The sequence below is a fragment of the Carcharodon carcharias genome, chromosome 13 (genome assembly GCF_017639515.1).
Source record: "Carcharodon carcharias isolate sCarCar2 chromosome 13, sCarCar2.pri, whole genome shotgun sequence".
Classification (NCBI taxonomy): Eukaryota; Metazoa; Chordata; class Chondrichthyes; order Lamniformes; family Lamnidae; genus Carcharodon; species Carcharodon carcharias.
The window spans coordinates 28,207,513-28,225,822 of record NC_054479.1 but is presented as its reverse complement, the minus strand read 5'-3'; the positions used below and the strand labels follow the sequence as shown (position 1 = coordinate 28,225,822).

At 40.3% G+C, this 18,310-nt stretch overlaps 1 protein-coding gene across 4 annotated transcripts in view; it reads right to left on the bottom strand.

Moving 5' to 3' along the window:
• zgc:193801 (uncharacterized protein LOC564476 homolog) overlaps positions 1–18,310 on the bottom strand; it is a 69,091-nt gene that overhangs the window by 24,550 nt on the left and 26,231 nt on the right. For all 4 annotated transcript variants that reach the window (XM_041203366.1, XM_041203364.1, XM_041203367.1 and 1 more), the window contains exon 3: positions 10,017–10,207. In XM_041203366.1, coding sequence (XP_041059300.1) covers positions 10,017–10,207 — 191 coding nt within the window. The remainder of the gene's footprint in view (positions 1–10,016; positions 10,208–18,310) is intronic.

Here is an 18,310-nt window from a genome sequence, read left to right as displayed (position 1 = left end):
AAGACCTTTCTGCTCATACAGTACTGGATGTTGGACAAGCAGTCTGACAATTTTGAGACAGTGGAGGTGTAGATAAGATTACATCATGTAGATAGGAAATAGGAGGGGGGCAAGGATAGATCCTTGGTGGGGGGTGGGGTGGGGGGGGGCGGGCGCGCACGTGTGTGTGTGTGTGTGTGTGTGTGTGTGTGTGTGTGTGTGTGTGTGGCTACAAAGGTAAAGGTATAGAGGCGGGAAGAGAAGCTATTGAAGCTGATTCTCTGGCTATGACTGGAACTGGAATAAGAATGGAACCTTGTGAGTGCAGTCCCACTCAGCTGGGTGACATAGGCGAGGCATTGGAGAAGGATGGTGTAATTAACGATGTCAAAAGCTGCAGTCAGGTTGGGAAAAAAAGGAGGGATATCACAGTCACATAAGGTCTAATTTGTGACTTTGATAAGAGGTGTTTTGGTATTGTGCCAGAGTGAAAACCTGATGGAAAGGATTCGAACATATATTAAAATTAATTACACATATTTTTCATCTACAGAACGCAGTACTACATAAAACTCCAAGTTTTAGACATCTATTAAGTATTAAACTCTCAAGTTTTTATAGCTAAGCAGCTATTAATAGTTGCACCACACACATGCCAAGCAATGACCATCTCCAACAACACGGAATCTAACCATCTCTCCATGACATTCACTGGCATTATCATCACTGAAACCCCACCTCCCCAAACAACCAAAATCCTGAAGGTTACCAGTGGCCAGAAACTGAACCAGCCACACAAATATTGTGGCTACAAAAGCAGGTCAGAGACTAGGAATTCTGCACCGAGTAACTTACCTCCTTACTCTGTGTGATGGAATACTCTCCACTTGCTTGGGTGAGTGCGGCCCCAACAATACTCAAGAAGCTTAACACCATCTAAGGAAATGCAGCCCGCTTGATCAGTACTCCATCAACTAGCTTAAACATTCACTCCCTCCACCACTGGTGCACAGTAGCAGCAGTGTGTACCATAAACAAGATGCACTGCAGCAACTTGCCAATGCTCCTTTGAGAGCATCTTCCAAACCTGTGACCTCTATCACCCAGATGGAAAAGGGCAGCAGATGCATAGAGACACCACCAACTGCAAGTTCCCCTAAAAGTCTCATACCATCCTGACTTGGAACTGTATCAATATTCCTTCACTGTTCCTGGGTCAAAATCCTGGAACTCTCTTCCTAATAGCACTATGGGTGAAACTACAGAAGTTTAAGGCAGCTCTACCACTTTCTCAAGGGCAATAGGATAGGCAATAAATGCTGGCCTTGCCAACTACACTCATGTCCCAAGAACAAAATAAACATTGATTTTGTACAGCACTCGTTAGCAATGAGTTGTACTAATTTTACTCTGTCTAAAGGTTAGAAATGTTATCCTTACCAGTAGTCAGCTGCTGGCAATTAATAGAAATAACAAAATTTAATATTTTTGCCCGTTTAGGTACTTGCATTTTCTCTTTCACATTCATATGAAGAATCAAAGTAGTCTGGAAATACTTAAATGTAGCACCTTCCCCACTGAGAGGATTACATCCTGGTAATGGGAAATAGAAAAGTGACAATTTTCACCTCTCTTTCTCCTTCCCACCAAACAATTAGTAAAAATGAATTTAACATCAAAAGAGCACAAGTCTAGATGTATGCAGTTGTCAACTCCAGTTACGGGTCTGAATCTGAGCCTCAGCTGAAATTCATCAAATTTACTTCCTGTCATTAAATTCTGTCAATAAGGGCTGTAAAAAAAAAGGAATATTCCATGGAAATTATTTTCAAAACGTTCCATCTGTAACTTGTATTTTATTGAAAACTAAAGTTACATAGAAATGAAGCAAATGAAAAATGAAAATAAAAAAAATGGGCTATAAACTATTTTTAAGTATTGATTCTCTCTCCCATAACCCTTATCAACGACAATATCATTGCCAATAAATGTCCTTCATTCCAAAGCATCACTGACTTATAGAAGATTTAATATCACTTAAGGCAAATAAAATACAATAGTACTCAAATGTATTCATTGCAGGAAGATTTAGTTTCTACGGTTGCTATTAAAGGGGAATACAGGCATTGTTATGGATTGTTGCATAAGAAGAAAATAGATTCATGGAAGAAAGCTAATCATACTCCAATTTTGTTATTAGTTATCGTCAATCATCTTTAAAAGAAATGCAACAGCTAACTTGTTATTATAATTAATTGATAAAGCTCAAAGATTTCCATTTTCTTTTTTTCTTGAAGTTTGCAGGATTCCTTAAAGAGAAAATCAAGGGATTTACCTTTTGCTAAAAACTGACAAACAAGCTTTTAACTTACAGAAGTGTAGTATTATGCTTGTGGTCAGATCAAATGTTAAATATGCATACACCATTCAGAGTAAAGAACTAAAGCTGACGGTGAAAGAAAAAGGTTTTAGCGTTCTAGTACATCACTAAAGGTTCATGACCACTGCTGTGAAGCTATGGGTGGAGTGAACTGAATGCTGGGTGTAGTTATTAAATTATTTTGTCTTTGTGCAAGTCTTGGTTAGGCTTCAGTTAGAATATCATGTCCAGGTTTGATCTCCTCACATGGTGGATGACATGTCATTGAAACGTAGAAAATAGGAGCAGAAGTAGGTCATTTGACCCTTTGATCCTGCTCTGCCATTCAGTATGATCATGGCTGATCCTCTATCTGAATGCTGTACTCCTGCACTCTCCCCATACAGCTTGACACCTTTAGACTCCAGAAATGAGACACTTCAGTTATGAGGAAAATTTAGAGAAGTTGGGGCTGTTTTCCTTGGAGAGGAGAAGGCTAATAGGAGACTTGATAGAAGTTTTCAAAATCGTGAAGGGTCAAGACAGAGTAGATAGGGAGAAAATGTTCCCGCTTGTAAATGGATTGAGAAGCAGAGAGCACAGTTTTAAAGCTTTTTGCAAAAGAAGCAAATGCAAGGTGAGAAAAAACTTCACACAGCAAGTAGTTAAGGTTTGGAATGCACTGCGTGGAAGTGTGGTGGAGGCAGTTTCAATTGAGGCATTCAAGAGGGCATTGGATGACTATTTAAATAGAAACAACGTGCAGGGTTACAGGGAAAAGGCAGGAGATTGGCACTATTAAGATGCTCAGAGTGTCGGTGCAGACACGATGGGCCAAATGGCCTCCTTCTGCACCATAACAATTCTGTGATTTTGTGAAATTTATTTCCTTCTTAAATTTCTTCAGTAACTTGGCCTCCACAGTCTTCTGTGGTAGAGAATTCCATAGGTTCACCACCATCTGAGTGAAGAAGTTTCTCCTCATCTCAGTCCTAAATGGTCTACCCCATATCCTCAATTTGGGGCCCCTGTTCCAGAACCCCCCAGCCAGAGGAAATATCATACCTGCATCTAGACTGTCCATCCCTGTCAGAATTGTGTGTTTTTCAATGAGGTCTCCTCTCATTCTTCTAAACTCCAGTGAATACAGGCCTAGTTGGCCCAATCTTTCCTCATATGTCAATCCTGCCATCCCAGGAATCAGTCTGGTGAACCTTCACTGCACTCCATAGCAAGTATACCCTTTCTTAGGTAAGGAGACCAAAATTGTGCACAATACTCCAGGTATGGTCTCACCAAGGCCTTGTGCAACTGCAGTAAGACATCCTTGCTCCTGTACTTAAGTCCTCTAGCAATGAAGGCCAACATACCATTTGCCTTCTTAACTGCTTGCTGTAGCTGCATGCTTGCTTTCAGTGATTGGTGTATAAGGACACCCAGGTCCCTTTATACATCAACATTTCCCAATCTACCACCATTTAAATAATACTCTGCCATTCTGCTTCTCTTACCAAAGCGGAAAACTTCACACTTATCCCACATTATTCTGCATCTGCCATGTATTTGCCCATTCATTCAACCTGTCTAAATTGCCTTGAAGCCTCTCAACAGCCTCCTCATTGCTCACATTCCCACCAAGTTTCGTGTCGTCAGTAAACTTGGAAATATTAGATTTGGTTCCCTCATCCAAATCATTGATATATACTGTGAACAGTTGGGGCCCAAGCACTGATCCCTGCAGTACCCACTAGTCGCTGCCTGCCACTCCAAAAAAGATCCATTTATTCCTACTCTCTGTTTCCTGTCCACTAACCAATTCTCAATCCATGCCAATATATTACTCTCAATTACATGCATTTTAATTTTACACACTAACCTCTTATGTGGGACTTTATCAAAAGCTTTCTGAAAATCCAAATATACCACATCCACTGGTTCTCCCTTATCTATTCTGCTAGTTATGTCCTCAAAGAACTCCAATAGGTTTGTCAAAGATGATTTCCCTTTTATAAATCCATGTTGGCTTTGTCTAATCCTGTTGATATTTTCTTAGTGTCCTGTTATCACCTCCTTTATAATAGACTCTAGCAGTTTCCCTACTACTGATGTTAGGCTAATCTGTCTGCAATTCAGTGTTTTCTCCCTCCCTCCTTTTTTAAATAGTGGGGTTACATTTGCCACCCTCCAATCTGCCGGGACTGTTCCAGAATCTACAGAATTTTGGAAGGTGACAACCAATGCATCCATAATTTCCATGGCTACCTCCTTTGGTACCCTGGGATGTTGATTATTGGGCTCTGGGGATTTATCGGCTTTCAGTTCCATTAATTTCTCCAGCACTATTGTTTTAGTAATACTAATTCCCTTCAATTCCTCTTTCTCACTAGACCCGCCTTCAATTCCTCCTTCTCACTAGACCCTTGGTTCCCTCGTATTTCTGGGAAGTTATTTGCATCTTCCTCCGTGAAGACAGAACTAAAGTAGTTGTTTAATTGCTCTGTCATTTCCTTTTTTTCTATTATAAATTCTCCCATTTCAGACTGTAAGGGACCTAAATTTGTCTTCACTAATCTTTTTCTTTTTACATGCTTACAAAAGCTTTTAGAGTCTGCTTTGATGTTTTTTGCAAGTTTACTCATACTCTAGTTTCCCCCTCTTAATCAATCTCTTGGTCTTCCTTTGCTGAATTCTATATTGCTCCCAATCCTCAGGCTTGCTACTTTTTCTAGCAACTTTGGGTCTAATACTATCCTTAATTTCTTTTGTTAGCCATGGTTGGACCATTTTCTGCATTGTGTTTTTGCGCTAGAAAGGAATGTATAACTGTTGCAATGCATACATGCGTTCCTGAAATATTTGCCATCGTCTATCTACTGTCATGCCTTTTAATGAAGTTCCCCAATCTATCTTAGCGAACTCACACTTCATACCTTTGTAGTTTCCTTTTTTAAGATTTAGGACCCTAGTTTCAGAACTGACTACTTCACTTTCCATCCTAATGAAGAATTCTATCATGTTATGGTCACTGTTCCCTTAAGGACCTCACACAAGATTATTATTAATTAAACTCTTCTCATTGAACAATACCAAATCTAGGATAGCCTGTTTCCTAGCCGGTTCCTCAAAATACTTGTCTAAAAAACCATCTCGTACACACTCAGGAATTCATTCGCCACAGTGTTATTGTTAATTTGGTGTGCCCAGTCTATATGAAGATTAACATCACCCATGATTACTGTAGCACCCTTGTCACATGCACCTTGATTTTCCTGTTTAATGCCGCCCCCTACCTTATCACTACTGCTTAGAGGCCATAGATAACTCCCACTAATGTTTTCCACCCTTTATTGCTTCTTAGCTCCACCCAGACTGATGCTTCGTCTAGATTTTCTGAGCCAATGACCCCTCTCACTATTGCACCGATTTCATCCTTAACTAACAATGCCACGTCATCTCCTTTTCCTTTTTACCTGTCCATCCTAAATATCGAGTACCCTTGGATATTCAGTTCTCAGCCTTGGTCACCCTGCAGCCATGTCTCCGTAATCACAATCATATCGTACCTGTTAAAATCTATTTGCACTGTTAACTTGTCTCCCTTATTGTGAAAGCTCCATGCATTCAAATACAGTGCCTTTGGTGTATTTTTAACATTTTTACACATTTTTTGTACTATGACCCTACTTGCTGCTAGCCCTAGTTTCCTCTACCTTCCACTTTTGCTTTCTACTTTTCTGTCTTTCATTCCTATCTTTGTTTCCCTCTCTTATGTCTCCCGCTCAGATTCCCATCCCCTGCCAATCTTGTTTAAACCCTCCCCCACAGTACTAGTGAATATCCCTGCAAGGATATTGGTCCTGGTCCTGTTGGGGTGCAACCCGTCCAGCTTGTACAGGTTCTATCTTCTCCAGGATCGTTCCCAATGCTTCAGGAATCTAAATCCCTCCCTCTTACATCATCACTCCAGCCATGCATTCATCTGATCTATTCTTTTATTCCTGACCTCGCTAGCACATTGCACTGGGAGCAATCCTGAGATTACTACCTTTGAGGCCCTGCTTTTTAATTTATTTCCTAGTTCCCTATATTTTGCTTTCAGGACCTCATCCCTCTTTTTAACCCATGTCATTGCTACCAATATGGACCACAACCTCTGGCTGTTCGCCCTCCCCTCCCAGAATGTCCTGCAGCTGCTCAGTGACATCCTTGACCCTGGCACCAGGGATGCAACATTCTATTCTGGTGTATGTCTGTGGCTGCAGAAACGTCTGTCTGTTCCCCTTATGATAGAATCCCTTAATACTATTGCTCTCTCACTCTTTTCTTCCCCCCTCTGTGCAGTTGAGCTACTCGTTGTGCCATGAACTTGGCTCTTACTGCATTCCCCTGAGAAATCATCTCCCTCAGCTGTATCCAAAATGAAAAATCTGTTGGAGAGGGAGAGAGACCCATGGGATTCCTGCAGTACCTGGCTGGTACTTTTACTCTGTCTGGCAGTCACCCATTCCCTCAGCACTCTGAGACTCATGACCTAAATAAGAGGTGTACAAGATTATGAGGGGCATGGACAGGGTGGTAGCAGCTGTTCCCCTTAGTTGAAGGGTCAGTCACAAGGGGACATAAGTTCAAGGTGAGGGGCAGGAGGTTTAGGGGGGATGTGAGGAAAAACTTTTTTTACCCAGAGGGTGGTGACGGTCTGGAATACACTGCCTGGGAGGGTGGTGGGGGCGGGTTGCCTCACATCCATTAAAAAGTACCTGGATGAGCACTTGGCATGTCATAACAGTCAAGGCTATGGGCCAAGTGCTGGTAAATGGGGTTAGTTAGGTAGGCCAGGTGTTTCTCACGTGTCGGTGCAGATTCGATGGGCCGAAAGGCCTCTTCTACACTGTGTGATTCTGTGATTCTGCCTGTATATTCTTTACCTACAGTGTGACCACCTCGCTGTATGTGCTAACCACGAAGATCTCATCCTTGCGGATGCTTCACAGTGACTCCAGGCGCAGCTCCAGCTTTGAAACACGGATTTCAAGTTGCTGCATCCTTACAGTATCACATTTACTCATCCATAGCATTTTTGGGTTGCATGGGGTTTACAATTAAAGTACACTGGACTTAACACAGTCTAAAGGTACTTTATGAATAAAAGCAGCACTCAGACTCATGATGAAAATGCATTTTTGGTTTTTTTTCTTTACCATAGGTACTACTGGTCCTTATTCCAATTCCATGCCTCCTTCATAATGAGATTGTACCTTTGGCATCAGGATTACTCATCTAAAGTCATCGACAGTATTGATTATAAAACCACACTAAAACCATGTTGTACTAAGCTTAGTATTTGTCACTAAAAGTGGAGGAGACAAGGGGGATAATGCAACATTCATTCAATACCATGCAGCTATTAAAAGTCATTTAACAAAAAGCAAATTAATGTGCAAATAATTAAACTGCAGTTATAGCTTTGTGTTTTGCTGAATTAACCTAGATAATTATCATGTAACATTTCATTTATTTGAAGGTTTAAAGAGTCAAAAAGTGAACATGTAAATGTACTACAGAATAAATGACAAACAAACTTCCAATTATTAATCATAAACTGCTGCAACAATGTGAAAATCCGTTTAAATGCAATTAACGAAAAAGCGAATTTTGTTTTAGAACTATCAATTGAAAAAAAGTCAAAAGTCAATTGAAAGTCAATTTATTCTAAAATGGAAAATTGAAATAGCAATGTTACTAGCAAGTAAGCTAGCTGCATTCTATAGCATCCACTTCTTAGTTGTTTGTCAAAATGTGTTGACTATATTATAGCAGCAGTTCAAAACAATTCAAAATTTTCATTAGCGCAGCTAAACATACAACAGAATGGTTAAGCTCAACAAATTTCTTAATATCAATCCTTCAGTGACTTTGTCCCACCCTCTCGAACTTCTGCCATCAGCCTCTTCACCTTGACACTTCCCTCTCTGCCTTCAAAAGCCTCCTAAAATCAGTTATTTACACCTATGCTTTCACTCTGTCCCAACCTTTGTTCCACCCTTCTCCTTCCTGCTCTGCCTCCATCAATCTGTATGTATTCAGAACACATATCCATGTGCATGTGAGGAGAATTACAGAAATGTATGCTGCGTTCATGAAAGCTAAACAATTAAGCTCAATTGTAAGGATGAAATTAAATGTACGAATGGATGAATTATTAGACTCAACTTTTGAGGAAAAGTTTCCTGTTATAGGTTTTTGACTGCTAGATATACTGAGAATTAAAATATGTAATTTTCCCTTAATATTTATTGTAAAATTGTCTAAAAATGTACAACTTATCTCAAAAATGGCAAAATATTAGAAGTGGGGATACTGTGAAACTATTGCATAAACTGAAATTAATCTTTGTATCTTTAATTCAACATATAGAAGATTGATATGATTCTGTCTGCAGGTTTGGGAGTGATTTCATCCTGATTATATAACAAGGATTTCACATAACAGCAGATAAGTTCAACCAAAACCCCTGAAATGGCTGAAGATTGCTCCTCACCTGCAGATTCAAGTCTTACAAAATAAAAGGGCCAGTAGATTCAAATAAACATCGTAGGGTAGGAGCTTTCAACTTGTTGACTCATGAATGGAGTCAGCCACCTACTTCATCCAGCTATGAACAGGCAGTTGTAATTTTGGAGATCCAGGCCTCATTTGATTGCAAGTGGCAAACTGTGAACAGTCCTGAGGCAGTTCGCCAGTTTTCAGCCATGAACACGGCAGCTAACTGGGATTCCAGCAGCAACTGCAGTTTGGTCCTGGGGAGAGCAGTGGGAAGGCAAGGACAGGGGAGGTGAGCAGTATTTTTGCTTAAATTTCCAGGGCCTCTTTGACCCTATTGTCAGTGAATTTCATTGAGGGATTCCATTGTTGGTTATAATGGGACCCTGCCAATTGCTTCTCTGGCTCAGGAGGGAACTAGAGCTTTGCTGGTGCTCTGGGCAAGAGTTGCATGGCAGGCACTGACAATGTGCCCGTGGTGGCCAGGATACCTGCCAGATCACCTATATTTGCTACCCTCCTGTTGACTCTGCAAACTCCAGTAAAGTCAGTGATGGATGGCACTAATTGTCACAATTCCATAACTGTGGATTTCTGGGGCATATATAATCAATAATCTCAATTACAGAAAGAAAAGAAAGGACTTTCACTTGTGCCTTTCATGTCCTTGAGACAGTTGAAAGCACTTGACAACCAATAAATACTTTTGAAATGCACTAGGGAAACATGGCAGCTATGAGTTGTATGACCAGATTATCTGTTTTTGCCAATGTTATTTGAGGAATAAATGTCGGTCAGAACAACAAGACAGCTCACCTATTCTTCTTTGAATTGTGCCTTTTATGTGCAGCCAAAAGGGCATATGGGGACTCAGTTTAAATTTTCACCTGGACAACACCTCTCCCAATAGTGTAACGTGCTTCAATATTGCATTGTAACGTCAGCCTAAATTGTGCATTCAAGTCTGTGCAGTGAGTCTTGAACCAATGACTTTGTGACTCAGAAGCAAGAGAGTGGAGCCAGTGAGCCAAGGTTGACATCTATTTGAAATGCACTTAGGTGTCTGTGTTGGTATCAAAAAGAAATTGTCACCAAGTTGTCACTGGCTCATTGAGTAATGTGATCATACTGAACTCACCTGTGTAATTTGAATTTGGAAAGTGGTATGAGGATTGCGGAAATGAGTCTTGTAATGCTTGACAGCTTCATCACGCCTATTGAAACCGTTTCGACAGCGGTAGCAGTGCCAGTGCGCACCTTTAAATTTCTTTTCTCCTTTGATAGTTCCAACAATGTCACAGTGGTTACAGCAGCGAAGTATCTTCAAACCTAGTAAATATGAAAAGGGAAACCCATTAAGCACCCATTAGGAAGCTCTACATAAACTTTAGTCAAATTTGAAGCGAATCATTAAAGCAGGCTCGAATTTGTAAATAAATAATTATTTAGTCCAAGAACTGGGGAACATATTCATTTGGATAGCGATCTTTTATCACTTGAAGCTGGCTTTGATTTAACCTGGTTGAATGGGGAGACAGCCTAATCACTCTGCCCATAACAACCGTCTCATGTTAAGTGAGCTTGATTACTCTTCAGCTAGCTCCTAATGATGGGGTGGAAGGCAAAAAAGCTACAAATTTATCTACGGTTCAGCCAGAGAGGCAATCTTACTTAATAATCCTGGCAATTCTGGCAAGTGAAAACATTCTCCTATTGCAGATTTTCTTCTGATATTGGGGGTTTAAGTGCCTTGTTGAGTTGACCAGAAGGAACTTTATTCTATATCTGTCAAGTACTGTAACTAATCCAGGAGTGCTTGGGGCAGATTAGATGCCAAAAATGTTCAGTTCTTCAGTAAGGGATCATTTTTACTTTTAATACCATTTTTTAGCTCTATTTTTGTCCACAGTTTAAGTCTATTCCTTTCCGAGTAAAGAACATCCATATAGCGACACCAGTTTGCCAAAAGTAGCCCCACTATTGGCAAACTGGAGCCATTTTCCAGATTCATTTCATACGTTGAAACCCAGATAAAAGAAACTTCAATACTTACGTCAAGGAAGACAGGTGGTTTATGATACTGGCAGCTTTGTTTTGGTGTATTTGGGTCTACCCTCATTGGAGTCCAGAAGAATGAGAGGTGATGTTATTGAAACAGGGGCTTGACAGGGTAGATGCTGAGAGGATGTTCTCAGGGGACACAGTTTCAGAATAAGAGGTTACCCTTAAGATGGAGATGAGGAGGAGGAATTTCTCCTCTTAGAGGGTCATTAATCTTTGGAAGTCTTTACTCCAGAAAGCTCTGGGGCAGAGTCATTGAATACATTCAAAGCTGAGACAGATTTTTAAACTGGGGGAAATCAAGGGTTATGGTGAACAATCAGGAAAGATCAGATATAACATTATTCAATGACAAGCAGGCTTGAGTAGCTGTATGGCCTATATCTGCTCTTATTCTGTATATTTTTATGTTTTATGATCGTGATACTGCCTCCCAACCCGTAGGAAGTTCATGCCAAAGAATTTCCTAGCTGTGATTTCTTAATCTCAGTTGGGCTGTCAGAGGCTTTAGGTAAACACCTAACAGCTGATTCAATAACAGAATGCCCAACCATCTAAAAGCAGGTATTTTCTGGATTTAAACTGATCAGATAATAGGGATTGGTATGAAAAATGGGAATTACAAAAATAGTGAAGTTATAAAATGGGATAAAACAAAAAAAAAGCAGGATATTGTAGCTGACCCAAATTTAAAAATTAAGTCAAATGGATTTCAATTCAGTTTTTACATTCTTCATTGCAAGCTGCGATAACACGTAGGTTGTACTATGACAAGACTATTTATCGCACAATAAAATGTCATTACTACTGTAACAACTGCCCTGAGCAACATTTTGTCCTGTGGATAACCTTACTACAGTGTTACTAACATTGGGCAGAATTTAGCCCTTGATGGGCGAGCAGGCCCCACTGGCTCGGCGGCGGGCAGGCAGCCGACCCCTGCTGCTGAAATGGGGTCCGCCGCCACTTTGAGTGGGCGGGCCAGTTAAGGCCCGCCCAGTGGCCTGCCAGGCAGGAAGTGCTATTCCCCACTTCCTGTGCTTGGGGGGGGGGGGATCCCCAACTGTCAATGTGTGCTGTTTCACACATGGCACGCAAAAAAGTGCACTGCTCACTGAGGCAAAGTGCTGTCTCAGAGAGTTTACTGACAGGTAAGAAAAGTCAAAAAATAGAGAAATATTAAAATTATTAACATGTCCCCCTCATGTGACAATGTCACACAAGATGGGACATGTTAATAAGAAACACACAAAGTTTATTAAATTTTTAAAAAATGGACATGAAACTTCATCCCACCAGTGGATGAAGTTTCATGAATAATCTGGAGCCCACTGGGGCTCCTGGACTGCCTGCCAGCCTTAAGCTTGGACGGCAGGGTCTTTAACAAGGTTAATTAGTCCGTCAAAAGCCTTAATTGGCCATTGACAGGTCGGTGGGCGGACAGCTGATTTCGCTGTCCGTCCGCCTTCCTGAAGATTTAAATGGACTGGGATGACGTCGGGTGTTCCTCCTGACGTCATCCCACGTCATTTTCCCCTCAGCGAGCGGGCTCAGCCCCCAAATCGCTGAGGGGAAAATCCTTCTGATTGTCTTTTTGAAGGTTGCTTTTGCTCTATCCTCAAACCCAATGCTCATCTGTGAATTAGAATAATAATTCAAAAATTACAGTTTCCAGGGAGGAAAAACTATAGTTATGTGGTAAAGCTTGAGATACGGGGACTATATTCACTGGAGTAGAGAAGGCTAAGAAGAAACTTAATGGAGGTTGTAAAAATTGGGAATGGTGCTAATAAACTGGCTTAAGAAACAACTTATTTTCTGATTGCTGAGTCGCATACGAAGGGGTCATCAATTTAAAATTATCACCGAGAGTGAGGAGAGGGGTTAGGAGAAAATTCTTTATGTAGAGGATAGAATGATTTACCACAGACACCCTGAAGCTCTCCTTGAACTGCGGCAGCAGTGGTCTTAATGACTGTGAGGAACTTGCTACCAATTGTTCAGAATGGCAACAACTTGTCCATCATGCTTCAAGACCCAACGCCTTAATGATGAGACAGAGAAGGAAAGAAAAGGAAGCAAAATCTGCACTCTGGATCGCACTATTTCTCGGGACATCCTGCCCCAGGTGCCCAAAGATATGCAGTTCGAGAATCGGCCTGTTCAGTCACATGAAGACCCAAGGTGATGTCATCTTTGATTTGAGGGACAGCCGTCGCTGACTAATTTGCTAACTTTTCTGCCCATTAACCAAATAACCTATTGGTACCTATGTACAAGAAGTTGTATTTGCAACCAATAATTAGCCAGAATATTAAACATTCAGACTAATCATGTGTTTTATATTTTTCCAGGGTGCAAGAGCAATCTGCCATAGTCTCCAAAATAGGAACATGAAACTTTGATTGCTGTTGAATATCAATACAATAAGATATAAAGGCGTATACTGAGACCTTTAGAATTATGTTTAGTGAAATGTCAGCAGGTAGTACATTTTTAAAGTCATTTGTACTTACATCATTAAAAACAACAAAAAACACTGGAGTGATAATAAATATCACTAAAGCCAGAATATAAATGAAAGTTGCACACGACCAAATGTGAAAAGAAACGTAAGAAAGAGATAAACATAAGGAAGGGGGTAATATAAATACAAAGGAAGAATGACAGATAAATACAGACAAGGACAGAAATACAGAGACAAAGATATTGCTGGGAGAGCAAAATTACCCAAAGATTCATCTGAACCAGGCACTGGATTACAGTCCATTGTTGTTTCTTCTTTAGTCAATATCTCTTTGTCCCTATGATCTTTCACAATCTGGAACATTGCCCCGATATTTACAGCTAAATGGAGGGGTTAGGGACCCGGTGTTTGTGGGAGGGAAACTGAGAAATGTCACCAATGCAAAGGTCCTGTTTAATTTAATTCCATATTTATTCCAAATTGAGAAACTGATTGGGAAAGCCAGCGGTAGGAGAGAACTCTGGGCAACCCAGAAGCCTCCTAGTTTGATGCTTTGGAAGAGGCCAACTGGACAACGGGAGGAAGAAGGTACCAGAAAAAATTACAAAGTTGGTGGGATGGCCGACAACTGGGAAATATCTTAAGCTAATTTTGGTGGGACAAAAGTGTCCAACTGGCAAACAAGGAGGGAGGAACAGGCAAAAATCACAGGGCTGGTGGGGTGGGTGTTGGCCAATCGCAGCAGGAGATTTGCTTGAGAATCAGGCAGGTGGTGGGAGGGGTTTAGCTGCCAGGTTTCCTGAGGCCTGGGAAACATAGCCAATAATGCTAAATTCAAATGGCAGCCTCATTCAATTGTTAAAATTACGACCCAGTCTCTCCAGATTGGGCTCCTTAAATGTCCCCAAAATTGTTGCATTCGCTGAAGGTTGGGGTCAGGTTTCTTATATTTGCTAATTCATCACTGGGAGGAGGGGTCAAAATTCTCTCCTCCTCCCCCCATCTGAAATTTTAGAAAATTAGATTACTGCATTAGTCATGTTACTGCCTAGACTAGGCAGTCCGTTGCCTTGAAGAATATAAGTAATATCTTATATGGTATTTTTCTGTAACCTTGAATCTCAAATGAAACTAATTCATAAATCACAGCTGTGTGCAATTTGTCTCATCGACTGGAAACTCACTGCACAAGGAACAAATTCTAAGGAGTTATACCACCTGGAAAAGAAAGCTCGTTGATATTATACAGCTAGGACAAGGTTTTTTAAAATAATCTTTCAGAAAGGTCAGCAACTTGAAACGTTAACTGTGTTTCTCTTTGCACGTTGTCTAACACTGAGTATTTCCAGCATTCTTTGGTTCTATTCCAGATTTCCAACAACTATTGCATTTTGCTTTTGTATCAATGTTTTCTGAAATTTATAGACAGCATTCATCATTTAAAATTCATTTGATAATTGCTTCTCAATGATCATAAAATGTTTTTAAATAGTTTTGTCAGAAAATAAACAGTAAGATAATATCCCTGGGAAAATTGAACAAATTGGTACTGTAGCTTAAGCTAAAGTGATTGAGTCAGCAAATTTGTAGCATTGTGGTCGTCTAACCTCTTTTGAACTTGCTCTTTCTGTCACTACAATAGGCATCGTAAGTTCATTTGTCTCATTTCTTCTCAGAATTCTTTTAGACCAGGCATAATTACTGGGCCATGATTCCACTCCTCCTTTAGATTATGTAGTAAAAAATCAGCACTTTAGGCTAAAGGTTTTGATTTGATACAACTGTGCTATTATCATCTATATGAACCAACTTTAAACAAAACACAAAATTAAATAACTAATGGAAGCAAAAAAACCTGGTATGTAATCAGGCAACACGGCACAATATCCTTATTTTATCATCTTCTCCTGAGCCAATTAATTACCTTGACAGCAAATGATATAACAGTACCAAATGTCATGATGAGTACGGTAAAGAACAACCAGCTGTAAATTAGACTACAAAATTGAAATTCTAACATAAAGCAATTCATCTACAAAATAGCTTCTCTGTCACGCCTTGTGTAGTATGATTATGAGGCAATAGACCAAGAATATGCCAAGAGTTTAATCCCTACCCTATTACGAGATAAATATTTTCACTCAGGCACGGAAGTTGGCCTCGGTGTCCCAGGTTATGGAGGCTATGAATTCGCCATAGTCTCTGGTTGCATTTGCTATTCAAGTGAACTTGTGTGAGAGTTAGTTGAGGGCAGAATTAGGCTCTGCTGTGATGTCTTGTACGTTCAAATATTTTGCCAAACCTCACTACCAAAGCTCAGGTTGGCCATTTGAGAAAAGGCTGTCATTGTTTTTACAATCATAGTCCAGTCACCACTTGCAGAAAAGGGATAAGGGACAAAAATTGGAGAAGGTAAAAGCATTGTTGCCCTATGGTACTCTTGTGCAAAGATGTAAACTTCAAACTGCCAAATGATTTTTAAAATAATCTTGAAATCAACTTAAAAATCAGTGAAAATGTGAAACTTGACTCCAATGGCAATGAATGTACCTACTTCCATTTCCACAGTAGTTTGAAGGTGTCCTTATAACATGCTTTGGAGAGGTGGATCTGTGATTAGAATATTTAAATAGGGCTCAGTTCCTCAGATTTTGGGAACTATTTGAGTTTAATGGCTGTGGGCTGGAGTTTCTCAGGGCTCAGAAAAACTGGTAGTTAAGGCAACCTGCCAGATTTAACAGCTTTTCCAACACTACTTGTGGACCAAGAAAAATATGTGCTTCCCCTGCCCAGACTCATCAAGCAAATCATTGACTACAATTTCTCCCTCCCCCAATCCCTGTAATCTCTCCTTTCTGCTGATCTATCCCTCTTTCTCTCTTTGCTCCAAATCTCCCTACCATATGCCCAATCTTTGCCTCCCTCCTCCCCACCATACCTGGATGTTCTACGATTGCCAGCAACATTCCCAATGGTCTCCAGCTTTGGCCTTCTAATGCGGATGAACTGCCAGACAGTAAACAGATTTAAAAAAAAAGCGAATGAGGTTCTGCTTAAATTCGCAGGATCGCTGCATTCCTGGCATTTTGTGTTTCCAGACTACAAACATGCACCCCTACTCCCTCCCAGTCTTCCCATAAAGATCAGGATCTAAGGCCAGGATTTTCTGGCCCCTCCTGCTGGTGGGATCTTCCAGTCCCACTGAAGTGAATGGACTTTTGAATGGCTTGTCGCATCCGCTGCGGTGGAACCCGCCATGCCCAGGTCACAAAATCCTGGCCTAAGTGTCTGGCTAGAATTATTTTTGCCACATTAATTATGCAAGTTTACACCAGCACACGTTTCAGCTCATGAAATGAAATTTTCTCCTTCCAAACTCAAAATGTGCCGAAGAGAGCTCTTTAACATTAAGCCAAAGCACTTTATGTAATTGTTTTTATTCATGGCAATGCTGAAGTGATGACTTAAGTAGTTTTACATATAGCTCATTGGCGCCAATATGTATATAAACCTGTTGACAACCTGACCCTGCTTCATTTGTCCAAAATACAGTCACCATTACAATTTCTTTCTAATGCCCCTTTAATTGTGTGGTTCAATTTTTTAGCCAGAATTTCGTTTTTCCTATAAACAAGCCAAAAACTATCTGCAGCCGAGATGGCAGGTGACCTTTATGAAGTCTGCCACCAATATCATCCTCTAAGTTGGCTGTGGTCCACAGGAAGGTGGCTGACCTCTGCTAGGCAGCTTCCTACTAGCTCAGCTGCAATTGAGAACTGAACTGTGTGGGTGAAATAAAAATGCATTGCTCTCTCTATTGGTATTGTGCAATCATGCTCTTTCAAACTTCAAAAATTATTAGAAAATCATACATTATAAATTATACATTTTAAACATTCTAGAAAATAACTGTGCGTTCCATAATGGGTTGGAACAATATCCTCCAAAACTGCCTCTTGTGAAACACAAATTCTTATTAAAGTGATAAATTCTTTGAGTGAATCTATCACTCAAAAGATAGTTGCTGTGGAAAATGAAAATCTTGCACCATGATTTGAGTTTCTTTTGACTTAAGTTTCAGCATTTCTCTATCAGTCCTTAATCCAGCCATCTTCACCTATGCCCCATCAGCAGTGTAAAATTGACTTCATCCATGTCAAAATATTGTAATGCACCAGAATGTGACACTAATAACAGCTTTCCTCCACACTAGAAAATTTATGTGGAGTTGATAGTCAAATAAAATGGTGTTACTGATGCTTTACTCAACATCACAATTCTCATCTTGCTGGATTTTTCCACTCCACTCGCATTAGATTAGGGAACCAATAGACAGGAAGCAAGTTTCCACAACAGAACCACTGAAAACATCAATCTTTCTCCTTGTCTCTCAAAAGGACATTTAGTTTTGTTTTGCCTTGGTCCTATGTCTCATTGTGGAAGACAAAAACCAGTTAAACAAAATAACATCTTAGCTGATCCATCCAGAAAGACCCTCAAATCCTTTCATTGCAACATCCAATTGATTGTTTCAATTGGTTCTTAACTGATTGTAGAGTTTTCACCTCCACTACTCCAATTCCACGTGCGTTTGTTCTTTGTGTAAAGAAAAAACTGTTTACATCAGTCCCAAAGTTGCCTTTCGAGTTTAAACCAATGGCCTCTCTCCCATGTACAAAAGCAAAATACAGCGGATGCTGGAAATCTGAAGCAAAAACAAAAATTGCTGGAAAAACTCAGCAGGTCTGACAGCATCTGCGGAGAGGAAGACAGAGTTAACATTTCGAGTCTGTTTGACTCTTCTTCAGAAATTTTTGTTTTTGGCCTCTCTCCCATTTTGTTCTACTGAATTTAAGTAGTTTTCCAAATTCTTTACTAAGTAGCTTAAAATCTTTCACACCTCA